This window comes from Miniopterus schreibersii (assembly GCF_964146895.1).
Source record: "Miniopterus schreibersii genome assembly, chromosome: 13".
In the NCBI taxonomy this organism is placed as follows: domain Eukaryota; kingdom Metazoa; phylum Chordata; class Mammalia; order Chiroptera; family Miniopteridae; genus Miniopterus; species Miniopterus schreibersii.
Window position 1 is genome coordinate 25,225,944 of NC_138113.1, and position 25,744 is coordinate 25,251,687.

At 45.7% G+C, this 25,744-nt stretch overlaps 1 protein-coding gene across 5 annotated transcripts in view; it reads left to right on the top strand.

Moving 5' to 3' along the window:
- The window catches only part of LOC308566027 (stonin-1), a gene marked incomplete at its 3' end in the record, with an annotated part of 84,441 nt that overhangs the window by 5,530 nt on the left and 53,167 nt on the right, over nucleotides 1-25,744 (top strand). For 2 of the 5 annotated variants that reach the window (XM_081155900.1, XM_081155902.1), the window contains exon 2: nucleotides 22,646-24,621. In XM_081155900.1, coding sequence (XP_081012026.1) covers nucleotides 22,646-24,621 — 1,976 coding nt within the window. Of the gene's footprint in view, nucleotides 1-16,227; nucleotides 16,300-16,904; nucleotides 16,924-22,645; nucleotides 24,622-25,744 lie in introns of those variants that run through there. The other 3 variants (XM_081155903.1, XM_081155899.1, XM_081155901.1) reach the window with 3 other exon arrangements.

Genomic DNA, 25,744 nt, shown 5'->3' on the forward strand with positions numbered 1-25,744 from the left:
GGTAACTTTCATGTATATTTTTCTTGAGTAGTTTGTAAGAGATAGAGACTATCTGTTCCTTAAAAGTTTGGTACAGTTTATTATAAAATCATCTGAACTGCATATAAAGAGTATGTGTGTCAGGCTTTTGACAATTTCCTTTGATTAATGATTATTGATAAATTTGAGTTTCTGTTCTCAGTCCAGAAGAGTTCTAAATTTCCCGAACACACTGGTCCAATCCCCAAATGCTGTCCTTTAGATTCTCTGTGGTAGGTTAAAACCTTCTCATGACCAACCAGAATCCTAAGTCATATTCATGTTGAAAAGAAAAGCCTCTGTAGAGAGGTTCCTGTTCCCTTTGGTCATGGAGACGATGTTCTCTCTCTGCTTGCATGTGTGTTTACATGTATCTCTAACAGTGCAGAGAGGTTTACATTTCAACAATTAATTCTCTACTACTGGCTGACAGCATCTCTGGGAATGTTGATTGATATTAGCAAAACCTGTTTATAATATATAAAGAAATCTACACAAACATATATCTTTCCCATACCCTCCAAACCAGCCCTATTCTTTTAAGGAAACCAAACCAGCAGTCGTCTTTGGCCTTCTCTGGCCCTCACAACAGCCCTATGTGGTAATGGAAAGGAAATGGACTGGAGTCCGGCAGATCTGGGTTTGAATCCAAGCTTTGCCACTAACAAGATGTGTGGCTATCTTAGGATGTTCGGACCGCTATAAGAAAGTACCATAGACTGGGTAGCTTATAAACAACAAAAATTGATTTTTCACCGTTCTGGAGACTGGAAGTCCAAGATGAGGATACTGGCACGGTTCTGGTGAGGACCCTCTTGGTTGCAGAGTTGTGTTTCTCTGTGTGCTCACATGGTGGAAGGAGTGAGCTAGCACTCTGTGGCCTTCTGTTATAAGGACACTAATCTCATTCATGAGGGCTCTGCTCTCATGACCTAATCACTTCCCTAAGGCCCCACCTCCTAATAACCTCACCTGGGGGTTAGGATTTCAACATGAATTTTTGGGGGTGGGGGGCACAAACATTCAGACTTTAGCAGTGGCCTTGGGCAAATTACTTCACATCTTTGAGGCTAAGTTTCCTTCTCTATAAAACAGTAATAATGAAACCTACACCCAAAAATTGTTTTGAAGATTGAGTGCGATAACAGGAAATAATATGGACCAAATGCTTGGCATATGTTAATGCTCAAACATTGGTTTCCTCCCATCATCTCCCCTCCCCTGCTCTTTCAAACCAGGATTGTGCTTCAGAAGGTCTAATCAGAGAGACTTCTAGAAAGAGGCCATGGATGCACCTCCTGATATCTTATGTCTTCTTGAAAATCAATCTAGATTTCTCTTGGATGAGCTTCCTGAAAGCTTTTGGACCTCTATTTTTGTTTTGTATATATACCACCTGTTAGTAGACCTCCTAGACTGTTGATCAAACCGTTCTATAGAATAACTATGTTGTTACTTAAGAACCATGCTGCTCTTAACCAGAAATATCTCTTTGCTTTATTTGTTGGTACTCCTTCCTTAAAGAAAATAAAAACTTTTTATTATTGAAGATAACATTTTAAATGTAAAGAAGAAGGAATATAAGGAGTAAACAACAACTACTTCTGGGACTAGGTTTTCCGAGGAGGGATTATGAAGGGTAGGTGGGGGTAGGGAATTGACAAAGAAGAGGCAGTGTTAGTGGGTAGAACTGAAGGTATTCCTTGAGGATTTCCCAAGACCTAAACTCTGCCTATTTTGTAATCATTTATCTGGGCCCTGTGGAATCTGGATTTGCCCAGAGCTTTTTGCAAATGTCTTATCAGAAAATGATAATGATAGCTATCATTGTTCTTAAGTAGAGGAAAAGAGCATCATGAAAACAAAACATAATTGGAATTATGGATGTGCCTCCATATAAATATCTGTGGCTCAGAGCACAAAAATAACTTTTCCATCGGAGAGCTAAGCCAAGAGTTTCATGGAATCAGCACTGAGAATCTAATTTAAAACAGCCGTGGCCCAGAAATTCGGAGATGGGCTGACACATTGGCCTCTGTTCATCCTTTTGAACGTTTTTTTCCCCCCATAGCTCATGGTAACTCATATTCCAGGCCAATTTGAAGGGCCTAGGAGATGGTAATTGATGCTACAAACCTTGCTTTTGTTGGCCTCAGTTTAGTGTTAATACAAACATAGAGAAATGCTTTAATCTCATGTCTTTACAACTGAGAGCCTCCTCTAATGCAGCTGCGGGCCTGTTGCTCGTTTGTGGCTTGAAGCAGAACCTCATAAATTTTGCGAAAATTGCCGGTGCCTCTGCTGGTGGCGGATTCAGTGGAAGGCGCCTCGTTGGGATCACTCTAACTAGTGGTGGATTCAGTGGGATCGCTCTAACTAGTGGTGGATTCAGTGGGATCACTCTGACTAGTGGTGGATTCAGTGGGATCACTCTAACTAGCATGCCAGCAGTCAGGTGCTCTTGAGTTTCAGCAAAGTTATCTTGGGGGAACAAATATCAGACTTCCCTGGGAACTGGGTGGTAATGTCAGACTCCTTCGGTTCTAAGAAGGCTTGGACTTGCCTAGATAATATTTCCCCCTTAAGGGAATTGTTATTTTAGGCTTCCGACCTCATCTTTATCATTCATCTTTTGACTGTACACTCCCGGCGGGAATGGCTCTGTACCACCCGGGGTGGGATTCACCCAGCTTTAAATAGCCCTTGCTTGTCAGGATCTGCCTCCTCCTCGCCCACACATTCCCCTCTCCCGCGGCTGTTCCTCGGGAACTGCTCGCACGTGCCCTTCCACGCGTGCCAGGCCTCGGCCTCCCTGGGCGGAACCTGCTGCCAGCTCCGTGGCTGTGGCCTGCTTGTCCGCCTGGCCAGAGGGAGCGTCTTCCCTGGCTTCTCACGAGGGCCCTGTGTGGACTCCCCCAGGGAGACGGGGCTGGCTCCTTTACCGGTTGCCTAGTCTGTGCTTTTAACCCTGCGTTTCTTTGGAGAACTGGTGTCTTTAACCCCTGCTGTCCTGAGACGTTGGTTTGCCTTGTTTCTGACTTGTTGCCTTGCTTGGACTTACCCGTGCTTCTGGTCCCGTGACCCTACTTTGTTTAAGGCTTGTCCACCCCCAGCCCCTTTGGTACATGTGGCTCGTGCACTCAGCCACCGCTTACTGAGCAGCTGCTCTGTCTGAGGTGCCTACACTCACCACTGGGCGAGATGCCACGGCTGACATCACTTGTGCCATCAAGGCAGTGTGGAGAAGGAGGAAGGTAATGTTCTGCAGAGCTCTGGAGGAGTTGTCCCATGCTATTAGAGATGTTCATGACAGACAGTCTCTCCTCCCCTTGCATTTCAGACTTCGAGTGTATGGGCGGGAAGCATCAGGTTCAACCCTGGTTTCTTCCCTGCCTTTGGCCTCCCCACCCTCCAGCTCACCCTCCACTGTCAGAGCTTTCCTTTTAAAATTTTTATCTGATCCTGTTGACTCTCTCTGTACATTCTTTCACTGAATCCTGTTGCCTTTAGGATAAAATCAAACTCCTTAGCATGATACAGTAAGGCTTCTGCACCTCACTCACCCGTCTGCCTTTCACTGTATTACCCTTATTAACTCCTCGCTCCAGCCTCGCCCCTCTACCTGCAAGATCAGACTCTCTCCTGCCTTCTTGTCTTTGCACACACACCTCTCTCCACTCTGTTCTGCCTGATCAATTGATATCAGCCTCCAAGATTCAGCTTGGAAGGCCATTCTTCCTGAGTTGTTTTCAAACCACCAGGGCCAGCAGCTTTATTTCCTCTACCATGATTGTGAACACTGCCACCATCACTGTCACCCATCTTAATTAAGTATCTGGCTCAGTGAAGTGCTTTATCACATTAACATAACATTTGGGAATTGTTCCTGCTAGACAGAGAATGCCTGGGTAATGGACTGTGCCTCTTTTTCACTTGCACCAGTGTGTAGCACCGTGTTAAGGGTGTTCAGTTATTGTTGGGTGAATGTTTGCATGCATGAAAGAACTAACTCACATACATACACACACTGAGTGCTCACACACACCAAGGTGTAGATCTCTATGGAAAGCTTATGTTAAATCTTACAGAGTCTTCACAAAGCACATAGTTAGTGCTTAGTGAATGTCTGTTGAGTCAAAGAAAGAATAAGTGCACGTACATACAGACTATGGAAAATTTACTCCAGGATGTCTTAAGAAGAGAGCTACCATATAACCTCGCTTTCTCTTAACTACTGTAGAAAAATGTGGACTGGAAAATTAAAGCTTAGAGTTCATGTTCATCTTCTTGGCTATGTTTCCCTGAGTGGATCATCTTACCTCTTTGGACCTCTATTTCCTCATCTGTCATATGAGGTGTTAGAAAAGGTATTTAATGCCTATTGAATATTCTAGATTCCATTTTTATTAGAAGGCCTAAAGTCAAAGGAACAGCTGTTTTCCATTAAGTGGCATGAATGTGGGATTCATTTTTCAGCCTCATCATGGAGCATGTTCATGACAAGCCCTCCAGCACTGGGCAGAGCAGCAAAGCTGAGAGCAACAGATGGACCAGAGTTTTCCCAAACTGTGGCAGGACGCCAAGGCCTAGTTGGAAAGCAAACACAGGGTGAGATGCCCTGAGCCAGGCGGGAGCAGCAGTCAGTGACCCATGGCAGTCTGAGGTCAGAGTTGGCCATGTACCCAGGAAAGGAGCATGGGAAGGAGCTGAACAGTGAGCTTTCGGGGTTAAATTGAAAATGCTTCCCCTTCCAGGAGAGCCTGTGGGAAGACCCAGTGCAAATTATCAAGACCAGCTTCAGTTGTCTGAAGGACAAGTAGGTGAAAAGGTGTTTAGACTTAGTCCTAGTCTCCCCAGAGCATAGATGGAAGCCAGGAGGAAGTTAATTTGGGGTTAATTGGAGGGAGAAGAGTTTAATCCCATCCAAAAGATAATGAGATGAGCTTGCTTATAAAGTAATGAGGTCTCCACTACTGGAAGTGTTTATGCAGCAGCTGGATAATTCCTTAGCAGAGATGTAGCAGGATTCCTCATTTCGGAAGGTTGGACTAGGTGATGTTTAAAGTTTTCTTCTGATTTCAGAAGAGCCTCTCCTTCCCAAATCTTATTTAGAGAAATGCTTTCAGATTTCAGATCCCTTCTTCTGCACACCCTGCCGTCCTGATGACCAGCCTTTTGTTACTGGGCTAAAGGGGTCCGTTCATCTGCACGCATCAAAGTCCAATCAAATGCAAATAGGAGTTTGTAGCAAAGAAAGTAGAGATTTATTAATTGAGGAAATGGCGCCAATCCCGGAGTCTCAGTTAAACTAATGCTAAAAGATCTGACTCCCTATGGCTTCTAGGAGATGGGTTATACAGGGGGGAAATCATTAATCATGGTGGTTAAAGAGTTGGGGTCCTGGGCTCTATTGATTGGCTGGGGCCGGGGTATGGAGAGTTGATCGTTGCGTCAGGTCCTGACGTCAGCCATGGCCCTGTCCTCTTTCATGAGGGTGTGGTCTGTAGGGACCTTCCTCTTTCATGGGCCAGGGGCTGAAGCACAACTGAAATCAAGATGTTATCTTTCGCTTGACCAAACTCTGTTTCTGTGGTCAACAGATTGTTCTTAAGACAGTTTGATGCAGACCAGAATCTGATATCCTAATGGCTTAATGATTAAGGAAGGGAGTGGACAGACAGAAAGGAGACAGGGTCATGTTAAAGAAATGGAATTTCTGCATGGTTACCCTTTGGGAGCTCTTTAGTCTTTGAATGTTTCCCTTAGAGTGTAGCACCCAGAACTGAACCTCATGGGCCAGGATGTGGCCTGGCCAGGGCCTCTCTAGGGACATTACACAAGTTTTACACATAGTGGACCTGTCAGTTGCTCATCTGCCTTGCTCTGAGCTGAGCTGTACAAGCAAACAGCAGTGAGTCTTGGTTCCTCTGGCATGTGCTCATGCCACCTCATGTGGCGGACCGACTTTATTTCTTTTTCTCCACTTTTCTCCACTGGAGTTGAACTTCTGATGCCTTAGTGGTAAATCTTCTAATCTAGATTTAGGGACATCTCAGGCTTAGGGACATTTTCTATACTCGGACCTTCCATGGCATCCATCCTTGCCTTCTCCAGAACCTCACATTTCACCCCAAATGCTCTCCCTCTCTTTTATTTGCTTTCCCTTTTCATTTTTCTTTTCACCTCTTCTTTTTCAACTCCTCAGGCTCACTGAAGACTACATTTTTACTTGTTTTTCCTTTCCAGATTCTTTGCCTTACTGGCGTCCTGGTGAATAGGGATGCGGGTGGCTTGTCAGCACCATTGTTTGGATGAAGAAAAATGCCCAGAGGTTAAGTGATGCGTTTAATTTACTGGCAGAGCCCAGGTTTCCTTTCTTCCCTCCCAGCCCCTGTCCTGGAAATCACATGCATTTGCTCATAACACTGGAGCCACAAAGATCTTCAGGCTTTTCTCTGTGTGTGGTCATTGTACCGAAAGAATTTACCCAGGGGCCAGTCCCAGGCCTCTAGAGATGATATTCTCAGATCCCACTGAAGTAAACTAACAGGAGTGATGAGAGCAAAGGAGTTTATGGAGTGCTCCCTGTTTTTCAAAGAAACTTTTGAGTCCATCACTTTATTTGATGTTCCCCAGAGCCCTTTGAGGTGGAGGAGCCCATGTGAGCCTCATTTTGCAGGTGAAGGTCATGGGTAGAGGAGGCCCTGAGTAGACATGCTAGCTTCTGGTTCATAAATCTGCCATTTGGCCCAAGCTTCAGGAAAATCAGGAAAAGGGAATGAATTGTTTCTGTCCGGTGTCAAAGGAAATGGAGACCTAGGGTTCTGGGCTTGGCAATTGGCCCAAGAAGCAGTTTCATGCCATGTTTGTAGGTGGGACAGTGGGACAGGTTCTGACCCTAGAAGTCAGGCCAGCTGGGAGGGAAGTGTGCAGGCTTGGTGAGTTGGTTGTTAAGACATGGGCGAGCTGGTTTCAGCCTCCTGAGGGGAGAGGTGGCCTTCTGAGATCTAGTAGATACAGTAGCTGGAGATTCTGAAGTATGGAGAGGGACACTTGTTATAACGTGAGCCTTGTTCTAACCTTGGGTTATTCATCCATCTGTTCAGCAAATATCAGCAAGCACCTAAGTGAATCTCTGTCATATTTGTAGTTTCTCTTATGAAGACCTTATATGTGTGAATGTGTATCTATAGATCTCTCTCTCTGTACCATCTCACATGGATTTATTCTTACTCATGTACATAGCCAGCGGTAATGCAAAGTATTTTCCTCTGTTTATGGATTAGGAAACTGAGTCCCAAAGTGGGTAATTGGTTTGCTCGACGCCGAGCCAAGCCCCAGCGTCGTGTTTTCTGAGTGCTTCTCCTGGTGCTCCTACCTTCTGCCCCTACGGAAGCGGTTCCTGATGTCAAGGTGCAGGCTTTGAAGAGAAACGGGAACACTCCTTTGGAGTTATTACTTAAGGTTTCACTTTATCTTTAGAGGCTGGAAAACCTAAATGCAGAGTTGAAACACAGCTCAAGCCCTTTTTGTTAAACCCGCAAGCGGGCATTCGTATGGTCGGCATTCACTCTTCAAGTCAACCAGGAGCGGATCCTCTTCTTGGGTCTGGAGTGAATGAATGTGCCTAGTGCACCCTGCCCTGTGCTGGGCACCTTCGTTTTGTGGCCAGGTGGAGTGGAGCGGCGGGAAGAATGGGTTGGGCTTCCTTGGTAGAGTGGTTATGGGTACGAGGGCTGGGGTCCTGGGCAACCAGCCTGGGTCCTCCTGTAGTGACGGAAGAAGGTCGCTGTCCCAAAGCTCCCAGGGCTCAAATACGTGATCCAGCTCCCAGCTTAAGTTCCCTTTCTTATGTCCCACAGCCTGTACTGCGACCAAAGTCGAGTCCCTCTGAGCCCTGCCCGTGCCCCTCTAATGGGTACATGAGGCTCAGTGACCCTGGGCTCTGGGAATCGGGCCCAGCAAACTGAGCAAGACTGATCCCAGAGGTGCCTTACCCTGGCGGCTCAGCCCGATGCCTGGCACACCCTTCCTGACGGGACCGTCTCACCGCCAGACGAGCCCCGTGCGGGGCTGCCTCTATGGGGGGGTCCTTCAGTGGAGAGCCTGAGCTCCTTGGGAAGCCGAGGCCTGGCCATGAACTTTTCCGTCAGAATATCCTGCTGCCGCCCCCCCCTTTCCGGCCAGAAGCAGCTGCGCTTCTGTGCTTCCCTTGGCACAGTTTTTGTTCTACAGGGAGCCTGTAAGAAACCCTGGGATGAATCAGAACCTGGTGTCAGTGTCAGGTGCATTTTTCACTTATTCACCAAACAGTTTTGGGGCCTGTGAGTTGTGCCAGGGCAGGGCAGGGCACCCAGGCGTGAATAAGGTCCTGACAGTCCCTGTCCTGGGGCTGCTCCCAGCCTAGAGACACCCAGCCTGCTGTGTCAAGTGCTGTTCGAACTTCGACCTGGGTCACTGGCCCGTCACCTACTCTGGGGTTTCATGCCCTGGCACTCTGTGTTTCTGCCAGACTCACCAGGTCCTGATATCTGCCTTCGGAGCCTTGCTCTGCTGTCCCAGGGCCACACTGCCCATGGCTCCAGGTATCTGTTGCTCTAGAACAACCCCTCCAGTGTGGAGGTTTCGTCGGTGGGTGAGTGAGTAAACAATGTGATGTGCACTTACAGTAGAATATCTTTCAGCTTTAAAAAGGAAGGGAATGCTGGCACATGCTTCAGCATGGATGAACCTTGGTGACATGCTAAGGGAAATAAGCCAATCACAGAAGTTCAAATGTCGAATGATTCCATTTTTAGGAGATAGTTAATCAGATTCATAGAAACACAAAGTAGAATGGTGGCTGCCAGGGTCTGAGGGAAGGGGGAATGGAGAGTTAGTGTTTAATGGGTACAGGGTTTCAGTTTGGAAGATGAAAGTTCTAGAGATGGAGGGTGGGGATGGTTGCACAGCAGTGTGAATGTACTTAATGTCACAGATCTGTATACTTAAAAATGGTTAAAAGGGGCCCGAGCCCATTTTGCTCATTGGTTAGAGTGTTGGCCCAAAGACTGAAGGTCTCGGGTTCTATCCTAGCCAAGGGCATGTACCTTGGTTACAGGCTCGATCCCCTGTGCAGGAGGCAACCAGTCGGATCTGTCTCCTCACACTGATGTTTTTCTCTTTCTCTCTCTCCCTCCCCTCTTCCACTCTCTCTGAAAAGCAATGGAAAAAATATCCTCGGGTGAGGATTTAAAAAAAAAATGGTTAGAAGGGTAAATTTTATCTTTTAAGTATGTTTTACCACATACCAAAAAAAGTGTAGAGGCTTAAAACCACAATTTGATGTTATCTTTGCTGGTTCTGTGGGTTGACTGGCCTCAGTGGGTGGTTCTTGCTTAGGGTCTCTCATGTAGTTGTCATCAGATGGCAACTGGGGTCGGAATCACTGAAAGCTCAATTGGCTGATGTCCACGAGGTGCCCCAGTGTGGGTCCCCCATGTGGCTTCTTTGTCCAGCCTGGGTTTCTTCTGTGGTGGCTCAGGGCTCTGACAAGCAGGAAATGGCTGCTTCTAGGTCACTTCAGACCTATGCCCAGAATTGTCACAGTGTCACTTCTGCCATATCATCAGAGCAGTGACAGGGCCACCCCGATTCAAAGGGAGGGACATGGAGCCTCTCTCTCAAGGAAGAAGGGACAAGGTGACATTTCAGAAAACTTCCAGCCTGCAGCATGGTTGCAGGAGTCCTAGGGAGCTTAAGTAGGAAAGTCTTCAGGGAGACACTTTTACTTCTCCATAGACCCCTTTCAGGAGAATTCATCCCACGTTGCTAGAGTTTAAAGGGCCCTTGTTTTTTAATATACAGAGCCAGGAGAGCTGGAACAAAACCTCCTGAACACTGGTCTCCTGGCTCCCGGGCCAGACAAACAGCTGTGGGACCTCCCCCAGAGGGACCTCTGTGTGCTGTGGCCAGTAGTTCGAAGATCTGGTGGAGAGATGGGTGTGGTGATTTAAAAAAAATTTTTCGTATGTTTGGAATCGCTCAGGTTGTTACGTATTTCTACACATGTACATTTGTGGAATTTCCAGAAATGGCTAGGATCAAAGCCAAAACATTTTTGTTCCCTGTAAGATAGTCGTTCCTGCCTCTGTATTCACAGTGATGTAGACATTTCCAGGTGAGCTTGGTGGTCAGCAGCAGCCTTGAGCTGGCCATGGATAAACCAAAATGCATTTGATTTGGGGTCTGCACACAGCTCTTATCTAAGGTTGTCTCTGTGATGTGTGGCCCAGTTTGGGCAGCCAGAGAGAACTGTTTAGCAATGATCAATGCGTGCATAACTGGATTTTGTGTTCTCTTAGTGAGGGAATGAAGCCAGGTGTTAACTGGCATGTGACCCAAATGCACAGAAACATGAGCAGAGGGTGTGATCACTGATGCCTCATCTGCTGCCCTAAGTCTCTCCTCAAGCAGATGCCCCCTTCCCATGTAGCCTCCCTGCCCCTGTGCCAGGGCTGTCCTCTCTGAACCTCCCAGTGCACATTTGTCTGTCATTTATTGATTTCTGTGGTCTTTTCTACCAGGTTTTAAACACCTTAGGAGCAGGACTCTATAGTAACAACAGTCTCTATTTATGATCTCCCTCCAAGTTTGCCATTTTATAGATGTTGCTTTAGTATGTGCAAAAACCCCGTCTCACTTTGCTTGGGCTGCCCTAACAGAATACCAGACTGGGTGACTCACACAACAGAAATGTGTTTCTCACAGTCCTGGAGGCTAGAGGTCCAAGATCAAGGTGTTGGCAGGTCTGGTTTCTTCTGAGGCCTCTTTCCTGGGCTTGCAGGTGGTCGCCTTCTCTCTGTGTCCTTACATGGCCTTTTCTCTGTGTGTTCGCCTACCTGGTGTCTTTCTGTGTGTCTCAGCCTCTTCTTATAATGACACCGTGAGTCAGACTGGCTCAGGGCCTAGACTAATGGTCTTATTTTATTTTAAATATGTTTTTATTGATTTTAGAGAGAGAGGAAGGGAGAGGAAGAGAGTGAGAAACATCAATGTGTGAGCAAAACATCGATTGGCTGCTTCCCACATGCACTCCGACTGGGGGTTGGGCCCACAACCTGGGCATGTGCCTTGACCGGGTATCAAACCAGTAACCTTTTGGTGCATGGGACAGTGCTGAGCCAACTGAGCCACTGGCCAGGGCTAATCGCCTCATTTTAACTTAAATAGCTCTTTAGAGGCCCTACCTCTAAATACAGTCACTTGCTGAGACACTGCGCGTTAGGGCTGAATTTTGGGAGTACACAATCCAGCCCGTAGCAAACCCTAAAAGTTAACTATTGTCCTTGTTTCACACATGAGGAAACTGAGGCTTGTGGGATTAAAAGTAACTTGCCCATGTTGCTCAGTTAGTTGGTGGCAGGGCTGGGATTTACACATAGTCTAACTTCTCAACCCTTCTTCCCCCACCACATGGCCAGTGGATCAGATCTTGTTTCTGTGGTCTGAATGGTGCTCCACTCAGGACCCAGCACATAGGAGACAATGCAACTATTTGCTGAACGAATGAGCAGCAGGTGTGTAATACAAGAGTTTGTACCAGAACATTTGGAAGACATTCCCCAAAGCCCAACATATAAGGTGAAGGTAGATCCTGGGGTACTTCCTGGCAGATGTTGGTCCTTAACTTCTCATGCAGACCATTCCATTCTGAAGCAGCACCATTAGCGTGTGGGTGGGAATCACATTTTACAGTCTTTTTTTTTTTTTTTAATATATCTTTATTGATTTCAGAGAGAGGAAAGGAGAGGGAGAGAGAGAGAGAAACATCAATGATGAGAGAGTCATTGATTGGCTGCCTCCTGGGGATCAAGCCCGAAACCCAGGCATGTGCCCTGACCGGGAATCGAACCCGGATCGCCTGGATCCTAGGTCAGTGCTCAACTGCTGAGCCACTCCCGGCCGGGCAGGAATCACATTTTAAAGTGTTAAATATTCTTTCTGGGCCATTTAGCTTCTGCCTCCTCTCAAAACACTAAAAGTAATTACACGGTAATTAAGATAAATTACTTGACCAATTTTCATAGTAAAGTGGCCAATTTTGGTTTCCCCTCACTAAACATTTAAATCCAGAGAGAGATCCTCTTTCTAGTTCTTTAGCCTTCTAAGACTTTCTACTTATCTTCAGGAGGACCCTAGACCTGGGGGAAGAGGGAAGGAGGAGATTTGCATATTTAAAATGTGTGATTTGAGCCAAACCCCTTCAGCTAACTGTCCCACATCTTTCTCATAGTTTCCTCTGAGAATTCAGAACCAAAATCCAGGAGCTGCCATCTAATAACCACAGGGCCCCACACCCCAGCCCAGCCCTGGGGGCCCCTAAGGAGATAATGCCCTTTCTCATTTCTGTCTCGAGCGTCTTGCCCTTCCCACTGGAGAACCCACGGGAATACAAATACCAGAAGGCAGCCCTGAAAGCAGGCCTTGTTTGTAGGCCCTCAGCCTGCAGAAGGCTCACTTGTCTGCCCCCTTCCCCCACCCCTCCGTGGGGGGTGGGCTGGATTTTTCGGAGAGTGGGAAGCCCTGGGGCCCTTTTGTGCTCCTAGGACCAGAAGGTAGGTAGGGTACAAAGAGGCAGGCTGTTCCTAGGGCTGCCAGAAACCAGTCCACCGGGAAACGACACAGCCCCAGAGCAGCAGAAACCCAGGAACTGGGGGGTAGGGATGGAGTTGCCAAGATGTGGACAGCTGAGCCCCACGTCTCTCTGTGGGCCCCAGCATCCCTGCTTCCTCTGCTTCCAGACTGGCAGCCATGCCTCATCCCCACCCTCTGCTGAAGTTGCCCCCAACCCTGTCACTGTTCACCTAATCACTCAACCCAGAGATGAACTGTATTGTCTCCACCCTTTCCAGCTCTTCAAGGACCCATAAAAACACTCCTTCCTGCCTTGGGGCTCCCTGTGCTTCCTGGTTTCCCCTTGGCCTTTCCGTATGAATTACCTTCTTTCTTTTCCCCCTCCTGTAAAATGACAGGGTCCTAGCTTTGGGTGCCCTGTGGCCTGTCATTCTCTCCTTGTATTCAGCTCTCCCCTAGCTGAGAAAGACTCCCAGCTCTACATGTGTAGCCCCTGGTTTTCTCTCCAGGTACAGTCTCGTGGTTTAGCTCCTTGCTAGGTATTTTCACTGGGATGGACCTCAGACCTGACCACCTGTGACTCACCTGCCCCTCTTCCTGCCTCTCCTATGAGTCTCCACTTTTCTAAGTGCCAGACTCCCTTTTCCCCATGTTTTCTAGATCACTTTTGGTTTCCACACCCTGTCAAATCATCTTTTAAAATATCCCTTTATCTGTGCTCTCTCCTGTTCTCTAATTCTCACCCTGGCAGTCATTGTGGTTTAGCAGGAAGAACATGAGATTTGGGCTGAGACAGGTTCAATTCTGACAGCACCTTTTTCTGGGTGTGCCACCTCAGGCAAACTTGTGTCTCCGATTCACGGTCTACAAAGTAGGCACATGCAGATGGGTAGACACCCTGCTTGGCACACTCAGCTCACTGACCTCACCAGAGAGCAGGATTTCTCTCCTCAGTGCTAGAGATATTTTGGGCTGAATAATTCTTTGTTATGGGGACTGTCTTGTGCATTGTAGGATGTTCAGTGGCATCCCTGGCCTCTACCCACTAGATGCCAGTAGCACTCCCTACCCCCAGTTGTGACAACTAAAACTGTCTTCGGACACTGCCAAATGTCTCCTGGGAGTGAAATCACTCCAGTTGAGAACCAGTGGTATAGAGTGATGCTGAGTCAGGGTTGTGGGTGACAAGCACGGTCGCAGCTTTTCAGGCTTTCACCTTTCAGCCACATGTAGAAAGGGATTACATTACTTCTGATCTGGCTGCTTTTCTGGTTATTTTGACATCTCCAGGTGCTGTGCTGACTTGCTTGATTGAGTAATGCCTTTCATTTCACACTCAATTCAGCACACACAGGGCTTGCACCTTGATTTTCTCTTGCTGGAGAATGAGAGAACAATCAGGGTTGGACAGACACCCCAGGACTCACCACCGTGCCCTGCAGGTGTAGCCCAGCCTGTTCTCCCCCCTCCCCCCAGGCTTGTAGCAATGATTAAATATTATCAATGCAGATTCAAGAACCCCTTGCAAGAACCCCTTGCTTGTGAGCACTGTGCTACCATTTTTTTTTGAGTGCCTACCATATAGCATTTTACTATTAATTTGCATTAATGTATTTGACCCTTAGGAAGTAGGTATTATTATTATTTTTATTAATTTCAGAGAGAGGAAGGGAGAGGGAGATAGAAACATCAATGATGAGAGAGTCATTGATCGGCTGCCTCCTGCACACCCCCTGCTGGGGATTGAGCCCGCAACCGGGCGTGTGCCCTGACCTGGAATCAAACCATGATCTCCCCGATCATAGGTCAGTGCTCAGCCGCTGAGCCACGCTGGCCGGGCAGAAGTGGGTGTTATTTGTCTTTGCTTTATAGATGAGGAAATGGGAAGGGGTGCTGACAGTCTGGTGAACGGGAAGGGAGCTTCCAGATGCCCTCAGTGCCTGGAGGATGCCCTGGGCAGCGAAGCCCTCATGTGTTTGGAGGTCAAAGGCAAGAGTTCATTCCAGCCATGGCCTATCTGAAAGCCCTTTGGTCCCCTGTGTGGGAAACCAAAGGGGGCATGTCCCCCTTGAGGACTGCTGGTGTCCGGGGGAGAAGACCTCTGGCTGCTGCTTGTCTTGAGAGCGAAGCTGAGACTCTGCTAAACCAAGGGAGCCAGTCCTCATGGTCAGGGCAGGGCAGCCAGCGGCAGAATGAGAAGGCCCAGAGACCAGAGTTAAAGGTGAGCTGTGTGTTCTCTAGCCCCAGGTACGTTAGCTTAGACTAGCATGTTCCGGAATGTTCCGAGGCACACGCCATCTGGGTCTTTTCCGTAAGGAAAGCTGCCTGTTCTCCCTCCTGGGGCCCATGAAGACATTAGCATCCTGCAGGCTTTGGGAAGGATTGCCATGAAGAGACCCATAAACACTTGTTTAACCAGAATTTCTCAAATGCCTTTGACCCTGGGTCTTTTTCCCACACTATTCTCTCCCCTTTGGGAGATGCCGTCTTCAAGAAGCCCTGAGCAGGGACCCAGGCACAGATCACATCTGGAGGGCAGGGCAGAGTCGTGGTCACATGCCAGGCGGTATGGAGACAGTTCTAGAAAAGGATTTGTAACAAGTTGACCTGATGCCAAAGCAGACTCCAGAATCTGAGCTATTTACTTTCTTGCTGGCAAGAGAAAGGAAGGCTAGAGTGGGAGAGGGGAAACAGAAGGGAGAGAAAGAGGAAGGAGAACTATCTATTGAGTACCTATCATGAGGCAATTTACATCTGAGGCAAATATTGTCACCATTTTACAGAGGAAGAAACTGAGGTCTAGTGTCCTCTATTTAACAAATTTCCGTAGCATCTGTGACAGTGACATGAACCTGGTATGGATACTCCATTAAACTGTCATGTTGGCATGCTCTCCCCCTGGGGAGCTTGGCCATGCCAGTCCCTTCCGCCTCTCCTTCCCCAGCAGGCACACATCCCCTAAGCTCCAAGGGACCCCATAAGACTTGCAGCCAGGGGAGAAGTGGGCAGCGGCAGCTGGTCCTGGGCTAACCTCCTGAACCTGTGTCTAAGGCCCCCTTTTCCTGACTTCCCAATAAGCCAGAGCAGCCCAGCCCAGGCTCTCCTGTTGCTGCTTCTGTGCTAAACCCTTCCTTGTTTCACTGTCCCCAGCGCTAATAAATGCCCCACCTAAGTGGGCTTTTGCTGCGGCCAGTAAGTTCTTGCTTGCTTTGCTGAAAAAATAAAATAAAAACTGTCATGGTGAGAAGAGTAAGATTCTGAAGTCAGAATCCCTGTCTAGCCTTAAATCTTTTCTTTGTTCATGTAAAGACCGTCTCCTGGGACTAGCCTGTTTGAGTTGGTATCTGTTCACACTACCCTCTAAATTTAGGAAATGAACAGATTATTAAAACAAGGTTAAAATAATAGCTGGGAACCAAATTCGTCTTGGAAAAGTGGAGGTTAAGAGGGGAAGAGGGGTTGGGGAGCTCAGCTAGAAGCTGCACAGATGATGTTTGAAGGCATGGATAGGTTTTGCTGTGGTTTAATATTTTACACATGGTATTTCCTGTCACAGAGCTGAACTAAATACTACACATGTTTGTGATTAAATATTATGGACTGCAGAACATATGTGTTAATAATACATCCAGTGCATGTAGTGGGCACTTCCTCCTATGAGCTAAGGTAAGAACTCTGCAAATGCTTTCATTTTACTTAGGGTTTTGTGTTGTCTTATGATTCCTTTCTGTTTCAAACTTTAGTTTCCCCTTTAAAGGGAAACATCGTATAGGAATGATATTTTAAATACTTTCGTAGCAAACCTTTAAGAAAATTCATGGATGCGTTGTGCACACTGGGCTGTCCCTGACTTTGGCTTTGTTTCGGGGGTGTACATTCCAGAATAACAAGGAGAGTAACTTTCGCGGACCTCTGACCCTGCAAAACAACCAGGAGGCTTGTGGCAGCTGAGGAGTCCAGCACTGGGGAGGGTTGGAGAATTCCTTAGTTGGGGGATAGCCGAGGAAACCATACAGATACTGACGTGAAGACATTCTTTCTCTAGATTATGCAGCATTGTTAACAGAGCAGCGAAGTCACAGGCATAAAGGACTAAATTCAGCCCTCTGCAAAGGCGAGGGCGTTGCTGAGGGTCCAGATGTGTGCATGAGGCTTGCGTAGGAGTCAGCTCGACAAGGACAGCTCTGGTGGGGCTGATGTCAGGAGGCTACTGCTGAGTGTGGTGACACTTCCCTGAGCTCTCTCTGCTGAGTATCCCTTTAGCATCAGTCCTCCCCCGGCATCTGGCAGGTACAGAGAAGCTGGGCCCTGGGGTGATCCTAGAGGGTGGTGTTCTCCACAGGTAACGCGCTGAAGTGGGGACACAGTCTTCAGTTGCAGATAATCTGGGATACTGATTCAACGCCCAAGTGCCTCCAATTCGATTTTGACAATCTGCGGGATAAGGTAGAACTTCCTGTTTATACTTTATTTGAGTGGTTTCTGGAGAAAAGCAAAGGAAAACTGCAAAGAACAGCAGAAGTAGACAACTGAGAATAGAGGGGGTTGGGGGTTGGCATGGGAGGAAGGACAATGCAGGGAGTTACACAAAGTTTGGGGGATTAGTCTACCAAGATTGCCACTCGAAGAGCAGGTGGCACATAAGTGCATTTGTTGGGCAGCAAGAATGAAAAATTGTTCATCATTAAGGGTGGGCTGGCCAGTTGATACAGACAAGAAGGGAATAGGACAGGCTGAGTGACAAAAACCAGTCTCCGAATTGACCCAAATTGATAATGAGCTGCTGTTGTTCTTGAGCAGTCATGGAGAAACTCTCAGAGTCTGTCTTTCCCACAGCCTGGGTGTCCAAGCCACAGATATATGTGGTGGGCTTTGTGGAGAAATAAGTTCTTCTCAGGTGAGAACAGAATCCTTCCAGTTTAGAGAGTTCCCGGCTCCAGGAAATGGTGGCTTCTGCCCTGGAGCTTTCTCCTTAGGGAAGGGTGGGGTGGTGGGAAGTACTTGGAAGAGGCAATTAGGACACCGACACAATCATCAGATCTCTTGGGACCTCTGGGGTGATGGATGGTATTGAACATGGGCTTTGGGATCAGACAGACCCAGTCACAGTCCAGGTCAGCCTAACTGGACGGGTGACTTCAGGCAAGTAGCTTAACCTCTCTGAGCTTTCCTTTCCTCTTCTACAACAGGATGGCTTTACTGCCTGATGGGATTGTGACGATTAAATGAGATCTTGCACATATAGCTCTTAGCGTACCATGAGCATTTAGTCTTGATAAATGTTTGTTGCTGTGGTTAATTAAACAGAATACCTCCAATTTCTGCCTAACTCTAAAATCCAATGATTCTTTGAACTGGGGAGGGCAGTGTAGAGATTTACTTTGTGGAAAACTGAATAACCATTTAAAATCATTGAATCAAAAATGTTTTGAGCTGCACACTTGTGTTAGACATATGTAGGCAATGTGGAAAATGCCCTAACGGATGAGACAGGGTCCCTCCCTGAAACAGCGCCAAGCTTACTCTCACGGAATATATGAGGTTTTTTTTTTTCTACCATGATTTGAACATTTTTATCCCCAAATTCTTTCTGTGAGGCCATTTTTCCATATCAGGGCATCTTACTCATAAGGCTTATTTCAAGTAATTTGCAGTATTATCAATATTTAAACTGTTGCTATTTGTGAAAGATTTCTTTTTTAAAACAATTCAGAATAAATTTGTTGTAATCTCCATAATACTTCTAAAGAATTCCAGTATGATTTCTGAAGGGCAGAAAGGGGTGGAATGCAGGAATTGTATGTGAGTGTGGCCTTTCTCATGTTGGCTGTGGCCTGGGCCCCTCCTTTGCCGATTCAGCAGTTAGCATGGGGGATAATTAATTATTTTAAGGCTTCCCTAAATATTTTGAGGGGGTTGTTAAACTCTGGGTACACCCAAGAGAGTGTGCCATTGGTCACATGTGTTGAAGAGGCTGAAAACCGTGGTTGACCTATACCCTTGTTAGTCCCAGTGTAAGTAGGCCTGTGCTTTTACTTTCAATTTGACCTTTTTTTTTTTTTTTAATATATCTTTATTGATTTCAGAGAGAGGAAGGGAGAGGGAGAGAGAGAGATAGAAACATCAATGATGAGAGAGTCATTGATTGGCTGCCTCCTGCATGCCCCCAACTGGGGATGGAGCCCACAACCGGGGCATGTGCCCTGACCGGGAATCGAACCCCGATCTCCTGGATCCCAGGTCGATGCTCAACCGCTGAGCCACGCCCAGCTGGGCTTGAATACTTTTAGATGCCCATGTCTTGAAGTAGATGGAGTGAGTTTGCAGATGACTAAAAGAAGACAAGTTCTAGACCAGGATGCGGCCTCCTGTCCCTGCTGGGTTGGGGATGGGTTAGGAGGGAAGGAAAGAGAAGGAAAGTGCTGGATAAAATTGATTCTAGTTGTTGACTTTGGGAAAACTGACTGGTTGCCGCTTTGAGACTAGAATAGGAAGATAAGGTCACAGAGAGGCAAGGGGCAAAAGAGGTGTGAGAGAAATGGAAGTGAGTGTGGAAAGGATTGATAAGGGAGAGCAGCAGGAGGGGTAGAGAAGAGAGGGGAGCACGGCAGGGAACAAACCTGCTCTTGACCTTGGAGCTGGAGTCTTAGCCACTCACTGCAGAGCAGCGTCTGCGCCCTGCCTTTTACATAGGGTCAAAGTTTTGGGCTCTGTTGGGCACAATAGAGAATTCTGTTCGGTTGCATTTAACTCACATTACATTTGCTGAGTGCCTCCTGAGTCTTGCATAGGGGAAGAGTGTGCTTTGCATAGAGTTTTGCATTCAAAGTAGGAGATTTTTTGCAGGGTGTGCTTTCCAAAGTTCAGGGGTCACTTAGAAAGTAACGGGATTGATTTCTTTATCTGGTTTATAGAAATCCATTTTTTTCATAATAAGCAAAAACCTGAAGAAACCAATACTACTATTCCAAATTTTGAAGCTACTCATGAAAAACGGATGAGGCAAATCACTCGGTATAGATCAGACTTGGAGTCAGTTTAAAGCTGAATTATTTCTTGTCTTGGTTTTAAAATTTTCTTTCTTTTTAATAAACCCAACTAAAGTAAATATTTACATGATCTTCCACCCTATATGAAGAATGATCTTGGCTGGATTCCTTCTGAAGAGGGTGAAATGGGATGGATTGATAAATATTGCTGCTGATTTCCTGCCTCTGAGGCTCCTGGCAGAGTCCCTTGAAACACTGCTTTTCCTGCCCAGAAGGGAACTTGCTTTCTGGCAACTCCAGCCCAAGGGCAGTGACAGTGAAATGCCCGCCAGAGAGCCAGCTGGCCTGGGCCGCTGCTCCACTGTGTGTTTTTGTGCCTTCAGGAATGTGCGGATTTAGCAAGTGACAACACCGAGCGGGGCCTGTCCCCAGCGGAGCACCAGGCCCCCTCTCCCCTCGGTGCTGGCTCTTTCCCAAGCTTGAATGATTGCATTGGTTGAACCTTCATTATCCACAGGGGGAGGCAAGCAGGCGGCTGGAGGGAGAAAAATAGGCCTTTCTCATGGCCTCGACTCCAGCAGGTTTGAGCTTTTACACCAGTAGATCTTACGGAATTTTACTTTTTTGTCAGTTTTGAACTTTGTTCAAAAATCCCAGTGGTAATACAGTTTCTCTTTTGAAAAATAAATTCAGCTGACATCAGCTACCTTAGAGTTTTAGAATTGGAAAGAAACTCAGAGATGATTCTAGTCGAGTCACTGAATGTTGGAGTGAGTGGCAGAGCAATGTCCAGCGTTCAGGTTATACCCAGTCCCCAGGTCAGTGCTGTGTTCCATGCAGCTGATCGCCTCTGATGTCATTAGGGTAATTTCAATAATTTATGTTGTATTAGATTTGAATGAAGTGACCTGTGTTCAAATTTGGGTTCTTTCCAAGCCTAGGTATACACCCGAGAGAAAGGATTACACAAAAAGCTTGTTCATGGCAGTATTATAATAGCCAAAAAATAGAAACAAATCAAATGTCCATCAACCAATGAACAAAATATGGGATATCCTCACGATGAAATATTAGTCACCCACAAGAAGGAATGAAGTACTGATTGATACGTGATACAACACAGTTGAGCTTTGAAAACATTATACTAATTGCAAGAAGCCAGACACAAAAAGCCGTATGTTTTGGAGATTCTGTTTATATGAAATGTCCAGACTAGGCAAATTCAGAAAAATAAAGTAGATTAGTGATTTCCAGGGCTTGGGAGAGGGAGAAAACGGGGAATGACTGCTTATTGGTATAGGGTTTATTTGGGAGGTGATAAAGATGTTCTGGAATTAGATAGTTGTGATAGTTGCATGACTCTGTGAATGTACTAAATACCACTGAATTTTTTTTTTTTAAAAAAAGGGTGAATTTTATGTATGTGAATTGTATGTCAATAAAGCTGTTATTTTAAAAAAAATCTTAGTTCTGCCTTTTAACCAGTTGGGTGACGTTAGGCAATGACTCTAAACCCAAGTAACCTCTGCATTGAATGATGTACACCCCTCAGGGCCATTCTGATAAGTGAGACTGTGAGTTTGAAAATGTTTCTAAAGGTTTTGACTATCAGTTCAGTCTCCTTACTAATTATGGTATAGGTCCTTTCAGATTTTCTATTTGTTTATGATAGGGTCTTGGTAGATGTTATGTTTCTAGGAATGTATCCATTTATGCTGGGTTAATCAATTTGTTGGCATATAATTGTTCATGTAGTCTCTTATAATGATTTTTTAAAAAATTTCTGTAATATCAGTTGTAATGTCTTTTCTTTTCTTTATGATTTTATTTAAGTATTTTCCCTCAGTCCAGCTAAAAGTTTGTCAATTTTTTGCAAAAATTCAACTCTTAGTTTTATTGATTTTTTTTTCTATTTTCTATGGCCTATATCATTTATTTCTTCTCTAATCTTTATTCTTCCTGCTAACTTAGGGCTTAGTTTTGTTTATTTATTGTTTATTACTATTATTATTAGCGCTCTGAGCTGTAAAGCTAGGTTGTTTATTTTTGATTTTTTTAATGTAGGTATTTACCACCATAAACTCCCCTCTTAGTACCACTTTTGCTGCATCCCATAAGTTTTGGTATGTTGTGTTTTAATTTTTGTTTGTCTCAAGATATTTTCTAATTTTGTTTTTTATTTCTCCTCTGACTCATTTTGTATTGTTTAATTTCTACATATTTGTGAATTTTCCAGTTTTCCTTCTGCTATTGACCTTCCTTTTTTTCTATTGTGATAGAAAAGATACCTGGTATGATTTCAATCTTAAATTTGTTCAGACTTGTTTTGTGGCCTAACCTGTGATCTATCCTAGAGAATGTTCTGTGTGTGCATGAGAAGAATGTGTGTTTTACGTGGACTGTTCTGTGTATGTCGGGTAGGTCCACTTGATCTATAGTGCTGTTCTAGTCCTCTGTTTCCTTATTGATCTTCTGTCTGCATGTACTATCCATTATTGAAAGTGGGGTATTGAAATCTGCTATTACTGTGTTCCTGTCTATTTCTCCATTTAGTTTTTTTATGTTTGCTTTATACATTTGGGTGCACTGGTGTTGAGTTTATGTATTACTTGTAATCATTATATCCTTCTGGTAAGTTGACTCTTTTATCATTACATAATGTCCTTCTTTGTCTCTTGTGACAGCTTTTGACTTAAAGTTATTTTGTCTGATATTAGTATGGCTACCCCTGCTCTCTTTTGATTTCCTTTTGCATAGAATACCTTTTTTCATCCTTTCACTTTCAGCCTATGCATGTCCTTAAATCTAAAACGAGTCTCTTGTCACAGCATATGGTTAGATCTTATATTTTTAAATCCATTCAGCCATCTAAAAGTGTTACAGTTTTTAAGCATTTCTTGAACTCAGTTAATCTGTAAATCTGGGTGCTTTTAAATCCAAGTATTTCTCAGAACTGAAGACCTCTAGTAACTTGAATTTTTCCCCTCTTTTTATATTCTTATTTCCTTTTTCTCCTTTAACAGAGACAACACATCTGACTCATTGACAAGATCAAATCTGATTTCAAAGATGTGCTCTACGAACCCAGGCAACTGGGTCACATTTGACGACGACCCTGCATTTCAATCTTCTCCAAAGTCAAAGAATTTCCCTCTGGAGAATCAAGGCATCTGTAGGCCAAACGGACTTACGCTGAACCTTTCTGGTCCTAAGGAATTTCCCAGTGGGTCTTCCTCCACCAGTAGTACCCCTCTCCCCTCTCCCATCATAGACTTTTACTTCAGTCCAGGACCTCCAAGTAACTCTCCTCTTTCTACACCTACCAAAGACTTCCCAGGAATTCCTGGCATCCCCAAATCAGGGACTCATGTGCTTTATCCTATTCCAGAATTATCTTCAAACAGTCCACTCGCAGCACCTGAAGCAGATTCTTCCTTATTGCCTCCTAAGCCAACCTGCCTATCCCATGCTTCCTTACCCAGTGACCACCCATGTACACCTCCAGCTCCCAAAGTGGGTCTTCCAGATGAAGGTAGTCCTCCACAGGCTGAAAGCCTGGGGTTCCAAAGTGATGCTCTCCAGTTTCAGTATTTTCGGGAGGACTGTGCCTTTTCAAGTCCATTTTGGAAAGAAGAAGGTAGTGCTTCCCAGTTCACCTTCGATCCCCTGGGAAGCAGAAAGGGGTTCCCATCAAGAGACAAAGAAATGCCAATTGATCAAAAAAGCTTAAATCAGTGTTCACTCAACTACATCTGTAAGAAGCTTGAACACCTCCAATCAGCTGAGAACCAAGACTCATTTGGAAGTCTGTCTATGCAGTGTCTGTATGCTGAAGACACAGCCTCTTCCTTTGTCCCCCACACGCTCTTCAGGAGTCAGCCCAAATCTGGATGGTCTTTCATGCTGAGAATCCCTGAGAAGAAGAACATGATGTCTTCTCGTCAGTGGGGACCAATTTTTTTAAAAGTCTTACCTGGAGGAATTTTGCAAATGTATTATGAGAAGGGGTTAGAAAAACCATTTAAAGAGTTACAGCTTGATCCACAATGCAGGCTTTCTGAACCCAAACTTGAGAACTTCAGTGTGGCAGGAAAAATCCATACTGTGAAGATTGAACACGTGTCTTACACTGAAAAAAGAAAATACCATTCTAAGACAGAAGTGGTTCATGAGCCAGACATAGAACAGATGCTAAAGTTGGGGTCCACAGAGTACCATGATTTCCTCGACTTTCTGACTACCGTGGAGGAGGAGCTGATGAAGCTGCCGGCTGTTTCAAAACCAAAAAAGAATTATGAGGAACAAGAAATTTCCCTTGAAATTGTGGACAACTTTTGGGGCAAAATCACTAAAGAAGAAGGAAAATTGGTTGAAAGTGCCGTGATAACTCAAATCTGTTGCCTCTGTTTTGTGAATGGGAACTCGGAATGCTTCTTAACATTGAATGATCTTGAGCTGCAGAAGCGAAATGAACACTATTTTGAAACAGACCCAGAAAAGAAGGGGATTGATATTCTCGAATATCATTTTCACAAGTGTGTGAAAGCACAAGAATTTGAGCGATCAAGAATCATTAAGTTTGTACCTCTGGATGCCTGCCGGTTTGAGCTGATGCGTTTCAAGACTTTATATAATGGGGAAGATCTTCCCTTTTCCCTGAAGTCTGTAGTGGTTGTCCAGGGGGCGTATGTGGAGCTTCAGGCCTTTGTCAACATGGCCCCGTTGCTTCAGAGATCATCCCATGCCAGTTCCCTGAGGTCCTGTGATAACATAATGATACACTTTCCCGTTCCATCGCAGTGGATCAAGGCTCTCTGGACCATGAACCTCCAGAGGCAGAAGTCCCTGAAAGCCAAAATGAACCGTCCGGCATGTCTGGGGAGTTTGCATGAACCTGAATCTGAACCTGTCATACAGGTCACTGTGGGGTCAGCAAAATACGAGAGTGCCTACCGGGCCGTGGTGTGGAAGATAGACCGGCTTCCCGATAAACATTCAAGTAAATATTCGACACCCCAAGTTGATTTTCATGTGAAATAGCTTCGATGTGTTCACCCTCCTTGGACTGAAAGCAGGCGGAGACAGCTGGTAGCTTCAGTCAGCTGAGGACATGCTTATACATTGCTGGGGGGGAGATGGAACATTTAGTTAAACAGCTGGCTTACTCCATCCCTTTGTGCCTCTTATCTACCAGATAAGTTTAACTTAAATTTTTTTTTTTTTTTTAAAACAAATATCATCCTAGGCTAGGATTTAATTGTAGATGGTGGCACTGAGGGAAAATTTGTAGTTGACTTCTTGACATTAGATTCACAAATTAACCTTTAAAGATCTGTCATCCATGAGTTACCTGAACATTTTCATTTTCTTAGCCAGTACCTCTCCTTCCTTAGGTTTTGCTCCGTCCCTTTCACTGGGAAGGCGAGGGATGGGTGAGGAAATTCAGAAGAGGTGCTCCCAAGACAATGACAGATTGCCCGTGGGCCTGGGGGAAAGGGAGTGGATGGGAGGAGGTCGGGGCCTCTGGCTTTGGGGCTAGGTGGGCAGTGGTGCCATTAGCTGAGATAGCCTGGGATCCTGTCGTCACTCTTCCTTTTAAAATCTGTCTGTTTCCCAGTCCTGGCTGCCTTATTAGAACTTTGAAAGCATCATACTCGTCTTTAGGCCCCATCCCAACCATGACTCTCTGGCAGGTGGAGGCCCAGGTAAGGGTGCTGATAAAGGCTCTCCCAGGCGACCAAGGTTGGGAACCACTAAGCTAGGACCTCTTTTGGGGAACCCATTATGGTCCTGTAGGCAGAGATCTTCCCGCCCTGCGCTGCGTATTCCTGTGTCCCTAGAGCTCTGTTATTACCCTCATACCTGTATTTACTAGCAGTTGAGCTCACTAAGAACAACTGCAAGAGTGGGTGTTCCCAGAAAGGTGGCTGACTTGATCTTGGCCTTCGGGAATTCTTTTTGCAGACTTTCATAGCACCAGGCCCACACAGAACATCATTTTACGAGCATTCCAGTGATAATTTACTGAACAAATCCTTTAGGACCAAAGATGCTTTGTTCAGACCAGGTCTTTGTACCAGGAGGAGGCCCAGGGAAAAGGCAAGTGAACTGTGTCAGGTAGA